At 41.3% G+C, this 8,746-nt stretch overlaps 1 protein-coding gene across 4 annotated transcripts in view; it reads left to right on the forward strand.

Annotated features, from left to right (window-relative positions):
• The first annotated feature begins 136 nt into the window (after window positions 1-136).
• Window positions 137-8,746, forward strand: part of RARB (retinoic acid receptor, beta) — a 94,840-nt gene continuing 86,230 nt past the window's right edge. Inside the window, exons 1-2 of one of the 4 annotated variants that reach the window (XM_010141478.1) lie at window positions 158-399; window positions 627-755. In XM_010141478.1, the coding sequence (XP_010139780.1) occupies window positions 641-755 (115 nt within the window). In that variant the 5' untranslated portion in view covers window positions 158-399; window positions 627-640. Of the gene's footprint in view, window positions 756-8,746 lie in introns of all 4 variants that reach the window. The other 3 variants (XM_010141480.1, XM_010141477.1, XM_010141479.1) reach the window with 3 other exon arrangements.

An 8,746-nucleotide genomic window follows, 5' to 3' on the forward strand; every position in this document is an offset into this window, starting at 1 on the left:
GGGAGTTGAGAAGGCGTGTGAGAATCCTGGGAGCTGGTGATGTCAGACCGCTTGGGTCATTTGAAGGTTAGCAGCCTGGGAAGGGTTCACAGAAAGTTCACTCGCATATATTAGGCAATTCAATCTTTCATTCCCTGTGACACAAGTAGTAGGAAGCGAGCTGTTCAGAGGCAGAAGGATCTATTCGCGGCCGAGGGGGATCCCGAGTGCCTACCGGAGCCGTTTTGTCCCGGGGAGGTGGGCGATCGGCACGGCGCGGGACGCCGCGCGCACCCGGCGAGCGCCCGGGGAGCGGGACTGACTCTACGGAAATTTGGGGGGAATTTGATGGGAGCTAAAACTTGGAAGGCGGCTTGCTTCCCCCCATCTTGCTGGGTTGGCTGGACAGCCTGGAAAATGGTAAATGATCATTTGGATCAATTACAGGCTTTTAGCTGTGTTGTCTGTCATAATTCATGATTCTGGTCTGGGAAAAAGACCAACAGCCTACGTGCCAAAAAAGGGGCAGAGTTTGATGGAGTTGGGTGTACTTTTATGTGCCATTTTCCTCCACACCTAGAGGAAAGCACTTTTGCAGGCATTCTGTGCAGGGGGAATCATGTTTGACTGTATGGATGTTCTAGCAGTGAGCCCTGCTCAGATGCTGGATTTCTACACTGCGAGTCCGTCTTCCTGCATGCTCCAGGAGAAGGCTCTCAAAGCATGCTTCAGTGGATTGGCACAAACAGAGTGGCAACACCGGCACAGTGCTCAATGTAGGTCCCAACTGTTATTTTTCCACTTTAAAGTTGTTGTTGTTGTTAATAATAATAATTTGCATGTATTTAAAAAAAAAAAGAAATATTTGTGATTAAGCGCAGGGGGAATGAGGAGTGGGAGGGGGAGTTTTTGTGCAGAATGTCATTTGCAACCCTTTTTTTCTCCTTTTGGCAAACAAGGAGAAAAGAAAGAAGCACCGGACTGCTTTCTGTTTATCCCTTCTTATGTAGCATATTGATCCTAACAACAGTTGTGAAACCAAGCAGGAACACATACAATTATAATACAATACAATACAGCAAATACTTGCAAAACTCCAACCAGTGAAGGACAAATTTACGTAACATCTCTGTGGTAGTGTTTTCTTTGCCTCCTTAATCTAATCTTGTACCACATTTGATAATCTGGTTGCGTTTTGTCTCGAACTGCGTTTTAGCAGAGCAGCCGAGCAATTAAAACGCTGCTCCGTACAGTTCTTGCAAAGACGTGGAACTGCAGTGAGTAGGTGCCATTCCAAAAATCAGATGGTAGTTTTAAGTTTCCTGAGAAAGGCAATATTTCTTTGTACTGACCTTGCTGCCACCTCTCTTCTACACTTTGTTGCTCTAAGAAGCTGCTGTTTTGCTAGAAAACTACTTACTGTGAACACCCTTTGAGTTTAACCATTAATTATTTCTATACCTTGAGATTCAGGCAGCGTTGCACTGGTAACAGAAGAGGGAGAGTTGGTGGTAGGACACTTCTGAAAAGGTATTACTATGTTATAGGGTCTTGATTTGTCGCTGAAGTACATAGATGGTTGAACAATGGCAGTGTTTTAACACCACAGTTTCAAGTTTGAGAAATGACAAAAAGTGCCAGAAAGCACCACTTTATACCCTGCATAAAAGCTTGCAGGATGCTTCACTGCTCTGATGGTGATTTAGATAAATGACTTGGCTATCTATCAAAATGTTTTTAGCACGCTTTCGGGCACTTCAGTACACCACTAACAGTATAATTCTGATCGAAAGTTTTGTTTTGTGGTGTGTTAAAAGGTTACCTAGGAATTAGAATAGTTCTCCCTTCAGTACAGTTTATCTCAAAGGTGTGGAGGGGGAAATTGAAAAATAAATTTTAAAATGTTTGGTGAAATAGTGTGTTTTTCACTCTGCTCAAAAGTTTTCAGTCACCATGTGACGTCTGTGTGGGTTGAGTAATGAAAACAGAATTGTAAAAATCAGCGACTACCAACCTACAACACTCCAAATGTTTTGATGTCTTTACAGTTAAAATTAGACTGTGAAGTTCAGCATGGGATGTTTATTTTCTCCGTGCTGTTTTCAAAATGCTTCAAATGAGATACGAAGCAAAGCTTTTACTTCAGAATAATGTTACTAGCTACGGGAGAGCTTCACGTAGGGGAAGGAAAAAACCCAAACCAGATGTTTTACAAAAAACGCGTTCTCCTCCTTCTATGGTTTAAACTTTAGTATAACTTCAGAGGTGATATTGCGGAAAGTTGGAATTAAATAAACTTTTCCTGGAGTAGGAAGCATATGCTGTCATTATAAGCTTACATTCACAAAATGTGAATGTTAAATAACTTGTAGTTTAAAAATGTCCTGCTCATTCTCTTGTTAATACTTAGAAGCAGGATTCTTAAAAACAAAATATATGGTGTTTGTTCTTGGGCAAGTTAAACACGGGATTAGCCTTATCAGAATGGAATGAGTGGTAAATATGTCATTTGCCTAGGGCCTGTGATAAGAGACAAGCAGCGTTGATAACAGTGAAGTTTAGCTAATCAAAGAAACTCATATTAACAAGAGTAAATAAAAAATACAGGAAAAAGCATTCAGGAATCCGGTCTCATAACTTTGAAGACAATAGGATTAATTTTCACTGCATGGGAATTTAAAATCAGGCCGAAGCCTGAATCATAATATGGTGGATGTAATTTGAACTGCGAAAGTTAATGGCATAGAAATGTGGAAAAGCAATTTAAATAGGGTCCAAAAGAAGAATTCTGTATAATTTTTAGAGCAAGTTCTGGTTTTAATTTTGAAGAAAGTGTAAGCACTTTATGTGTGTGGGTAAGTATATGTAAACGGATTATAAAATAATAAAATCCTTTCAACATGTAAAATTTTATCTTGCATCTCAGGAAAACAATGACGAAACCAGAATTTTTTGTGGTCCAAAAAGCTTTTAATGGTTTAAAGATTGCTCCAGTGCTTATAAATACAAAGATAGCAATGCTTAATTCTAACTCAAGTGTTTCCTGATTTTCTGTTTTTATGAGGACCTCTGTGATATAATGAAAAGTAACAGCAGCCAAATTTTTAAACTTTCAGACGTGTAATAGATAGGTTTTTTTCGTCTAGTTTGTCATTTTATTTTTGGCTCTGCCATAAAAGCAGTACACCTGCAGCCATTGCTTTAGGCCTTAGAAATATTGCTTTGATAGAGATGTGATTGTAGAGTAAAAGGTAAATGGTTGTTGAGGGAGTAGTACATGAATAGTGCAGACGCTGAACAGGTCAGTAACAATCCCAGACGGAATCAGGGTTTCAGCTGAAACACTGGCAAAACTGGCCATTGCAGGGTTAGGGTAGAATTCTGCGGGTCTCCAACTTCAGCACATCTTCAGTAGGTTAATCCCGTAATGAATCTCTAAGCATTGCACTCCTGCAGCATCACAAATTTTCTAGTCCACGAAGGTCTGCAAAGTAAAAATAGAGGGTAAAGCGTAACCCAAACATGACCTTAACTTGTGTGGAATTTTTTTCTTCCCTCCTGCGGGAGGAAAGACCTGCTATGGGTTTGCAGTGCAAGCGTTAGCCACTGTGTATTGCAAGATGTGTTACAAGCATGCAAAAAAATACCTAATTTTTGCACTCGTGTTTGTTTTATGCGATACTAATTCTATTGTTGTAGGTCAAAAAGACATTATTTATTTGCAAAGAAATGAGAGTAGAACCAGCCGCACTTTTAATCATGAGTCAGTTTTCACTCCTTTTCTCGTAACATAAAAAGCGGGTCAGTAAAATCAAATTAAGATTACAAGAATGAGTAATTTATAAAGTAAGGTAGAATTTTCTACTCCCTCATAGTGCAGTGACAACAAATACTGTGAGAAAACTGGTAACTTCTGGTGAAACGCAAGTTAACTAAATACTGTGGAAGTGGGAACGGGACAGGGTCTGAGAGAGGAGCTGCAAGGAATGGCAATTTGGCCTTGGAAAAGCCTATTAAAAAAAAGTCTTCATTAGACTTCATTAATTAAACAGGCAAAAAACCAAATGAGCAGGCTCAAAACAAGAGTGAGTTTGTTTGGCAGTATGTAGTGTTTCAGCTAATTACGTCAAGTAGAAGACTACTGCCTACCCTACCGCATGTAGTTAAGTTTAGGAGAGTAAGAAATTCGATGAAGGCAAAAGTTACGGCAGCAGAACATAATCAGATGTTGAGGGCTGGGTAGTATGCAGTTCTTATTTCGGTTGGTGGGAAGTGTTTGCCTGACAAGGCTCTTTCAGAAAGTTTGTGAAGATGGGGCTCCAGGAGGCATGTGTTCTCCTTCTGAATTCTGGATTATTGCAATGTTTGGGTCAGGTTCTTTTCCCTGCAAGCACTGGAAACACTGGAAACATCTGTGCTCAACAGAGAAAAGCTCAGTACTTTATTTTCTTTCATGTTTCTGAATTTAAAAACAAACATTTTGAAGTGAAGGACTTGTAATCTGCATTCCCAAGTGTCAAATTGCTGCAGGTGTGTTTGCTGGTGCCCAGAAGGCAAGATCTGTTTGAACCAGGTTATTTTCTTTAAAGTTCATCTATAAACTTTACAGCTAAATCACTAGGGCTGATTTGCTTAGGGATACAGTCTTTGTTTAAATTTTTATGCTTGTAGCTTAATGCCCTGAAATATGTGATGAAAAGTGTTTGTTTCTGATCCCCTTCATTCGAAAAAAAAAAAAATTGCACGGGGATTTTTTTTTTTTCCAAATTAATTGGAACAACTGTTCTCTGTGTAGACTCTGATGCACTTAGCCTGATTCAGCTGCTGGCACAGGAAAAGTCTAATGGACACACACCACTGTCAAAAACTCCTGCGGACAGAAATGATGAGAGGGGTTCGCTGGTGAAGTCAGGGTGGGATAAGCTTGGAGGAAAAGCAGTGTATCTTTGGGTGACTCCCTGCCTGCCTAATGAGTCTGGGCAGCAGAGGTGCAACTTGTCAGAACAAAGCCAGGCTGGCGCGGCACTGCCTCGAAGAGGGTTACCGCAAAGTTAAGGAGTTGAAAGAGAGAGATAATGTTTCAGACAGCAAAGTTAGTCATCCTCACATCCAGTTAAATCCCCACTTACTGTGAGCTGTCGTCGTTAACCGTGTGTGCGTCATGCCCGCACCGCAGCCCGGCTGAGCTAAGGGGCTTTGCTCAGGGGCGCGGCCCCGGTCGGTGGATTATGCTTCCACCTCCCCTAGACACCCCAAGTGACTGTTTTTCCTCAGGTCTAGTTTATACCCCCCCCTTTACACAGCCGATGAAGTGCGGCTGTGTTACACAGCCAGCGTTTGGATTTGGGAGCGGGGTTGTGAAAGGGACATTGTGCTGGGAAGGACTGCTGTCTGCCGCGCCGTGCCCCGTCCTATTGAGACCTCAAAAACAGAGCACAGCTGCGATGAGTTTCCAGATCTGTTTGGCTGTGGGGACGGGTGCTGGTATGCGTGCAAGCGGGGTGGGGAGCATCCCTTTCCCCCTCGCAGTTTCTGCCCAGGGGGCTGGCAGCAGACTCCGAGGATGAATTTACAGAGGTGGACGGCTGGGGCCAAATTAGTTGTGGTTTTGGAGGGCTTTCCAGAGCTTTGCTAGGCTGTAGCGTGCAGCCCCATGAGGGAGGATATCAGTTGATGTATAAAATGGCCATGGAGCTTTGGTAAATAGACTTTACCCTTCAAATCCAGAGGTCCTGGCAGCCGCTGTGCGGGAGGGTGGGGTTGTACTTTTCCCCTTCCTGTACTTGGACACTTTTGATTATCCAGACTTTCTGGGACTGAGCCGGGCTGCCTAATAACAAAGCCTGCATAATATAATTGCCTAAATAGGCCTATTGTCCTTTTAAAGTCACTGTGCTGTGAAATCTTCTAACTTCTTGCTAAAAATGTTGCATCTCACCTTTAGAAGGTTTAGTGGCAACATCGAGGAGGAGATCCTTTTCCCTCATTTCTCCTTGCTGCGTGGTTGAGAAGCTGATTATGTTCCTGCCCCTGTTGATGTTTACTCCTTTTGGGAAGCAAATATTTTAGCTCCTTCTGGCAGGCCAGAAAAGTAATAGGTCTGGAAATACAAAGCTATGATTGATTTTGACCTTTGCTCGTGTGCATGAAGTCTGTCCCCATGCAGTATGACCCATGCCACTTCTTGCTGAAATCCAAGCGCTTTCAGACCAAATGGAACCATGAAAATACAAGGCACAAAATGCTCAAAACTGTTCTAAGGGAACAGAATAATCATTTTCTCTGTACTGCAATGAAAAAGTATAAGCAGGAGAGTAGCAAAGCTGGGTTTTCTAGCAGGCAAACCAAGAGTAACGTGTTTCGTCTGCCGCTGCCTTTTTATGAGAAACATATTCTAGGTATAAAATAAACAAACTGGTGTCCTGTGGGAATGATTTTTCTGTGCAGTTTTTTGGTCACGGTAGTCTTAGCTGTTTCTCTTAATTGTAATCAGTAAACAACTTTCATGGAAAAACGTGGATTTTAAACTGTCTTTTCAAAAGTAATGTAAGGTCTGGGGATTTATTAATCCATTCTTGCATGAACAAATATGTTTCAAAAGTTAAAAGAATGTCAGAAACAGTAGCCTAAAGTTAGCATCCTAAATCCACATTTCATGGCTTCATTTCTGAGTATGCCGAGCATCCAGGAACTCCCTCAGCACTTTTAAAAGCAGCCACATATTTAAATAACCAAATACTGTTTAGAACCGTCATTTAATAACAAAAGTTTTTAAAGGACTTTCCCACTTCCCTCAAACTATATGAAAAACTAATTCAGTGACAGAGTTCACAATGTTAACAGTGGAAATAGAGACACTTATAAAGTAGGACTTGTTTATAAAAACATGCTGCTCTCATTCTATAAATGTACAAGTCAACCGAGGTTTTTTCCCCTGCATTTTCTCCGACGCACAGATTTCTACAATTCCCTGTTTGCTTCCTTGCATTAAAGTCCACTCATCAGATATTAATCTAAGACAGTTTGAAACTTGTGGTATAGATTTAAATAGCTAGATTATCTTCTTCATATACTCACTCATCACCTATGATTAGTGGCTGCTCAGGATTGTTTTCTCAGTGGCAGCGAATTATTGTGACTGTGGTCACTGTGCATTTTGCTGGGGGTGGGGGGAAGGAGATGCGGGGAGGAGGGGAAAATCTAGCTTCCTTCAGCTCATTTCAGTGATCTGAATAGGAGCGGAGAACTTGCATCATGTGACGGGGCAGCTCACCAGCATGGGGTCCCTTGTGTGAGAACCTCCCTTGTACATGACAATCTGATAAGGATATCATGTGGTTTAGAAACACATTCCCACAATGTTCACTTCTTTGTCCCTTTATTTGGGAGTGGGTAGGAAAAAAAACTTGTAACAAACTAATGCCAGCCCTTATATAACAGGCCCGGCTTTCTTTTAGCGTTCTGTTTGAGCCTTACAACTTCTTCAAATACTTTTGTTAAGAGAGATGGAAATATAATCCAGCAAGTCTGTGTAAAGAATCCTAGACACGGAGTATATAATATACCTTCTGTCCTTCTCAGACAAGGTGATTTTTCTTTCCCTTGCTTATACCATGTATAAACTGAATATTATAAAACTATGTAAGTTAAATATACACATGCGAGCAACACTTGTATAGGTTTAATAGGTTAAAGCTTGAATGAGTATTTATAAATTAGCAGAGTGCTCTGGATCTTCACCACTAAGGACATGATGTTAAAGGCCATCCATAGTTTGGAGGGATTTCTGGTTTATGCACTTTCGGTGACTTAGATTTTACCCTCTAAGTGCATCCCCTAAGAAAAAGAGCAGAGAAGTGTCTTGCAACAAAGAGTTTTTTTAGTACCGCTTAGTTTCTTTTAATGGGTTGAAGGATCTCTTTCCATTGAACCATAATATTTTTCTCTAGGCTTACACTGTATTTTTAGGAGGATCTCGAACAATAAAATGACAAGTATATTTTTTGTCCTTTAGAGCCTTATCTAGTGAAACAATTAGATACACTCAATCCTCCAGCCTTTATTTTAATAAGTCTTTTAGACACAGAGTAGTCTTACAAGTGAGCCTTTAGTGTATTTGTGTACAGTACTTTTATGAAATACCAGTAAGAGCTCATATGCCATGGCACTGGATGTTCAGTGAACATCCAACATTTCTTTTCTTGGAAGGTAAGAAGGATCACTCTCCTTTTAAAGATACATAACAGAGGTGTGGAGCTGTTAAACAAGTTGTCTGGTGTTGCACCAAACTGCCGCGGTTTGATTTCATGTGGATTTCCTTCAGTGGGTGCTTCAATCCTTTGTGCCATAAGATAGAAACAGTGGAAGGAATGGTTCAATTAAAAAAAAAAGAAAAAAGCAAAAAACCCCCAAATAACACAAAAAATCTCTTGAATCCTGAGACTTTGTTTATTTTATCTGAGTGCAGCTTGTGGTGAGTTCCTGAAGCGCCCATTCCACCACTCCAGGGGTCTTCTCTGCCGAGCTGGCTGTTGGCACAGCAGCACATCATAGAATCATAGAATGCTTTGCATTGGAAGGGACCTTCAAAGGTCACCTGGTCCAACCCCCCTATAGTGAGCAGGGACATCTTCAACCAGATGAGGTCACTCAGAGCCCCATCTGACCTGACCTTGAGTGTTTCCAGGGGTGGGGCATCTACAATCTCCGTGGGCAACCTGTGCCAGTGTTTCAGTACGCATCATCTAGAGGTGTGTATCTCTTTCCC

The sequence above is a fragment of the Buceros rhinoceros genome, unplaced genomic scaffold (assembly GCF_000710305.1).
Source record: "Buceros rhinoceros silvestris isolate BGI_N320 unplaced genomic scaffold, ASM71030v1 scaffold10718, whole genome shotgun sequence".
Lineage (NCBI taxonomy): Eukaryota > Metazoa > Chordata > Aves > Bucerotiformes > Bucerotidae > Buceros > Buceros rhinoceros.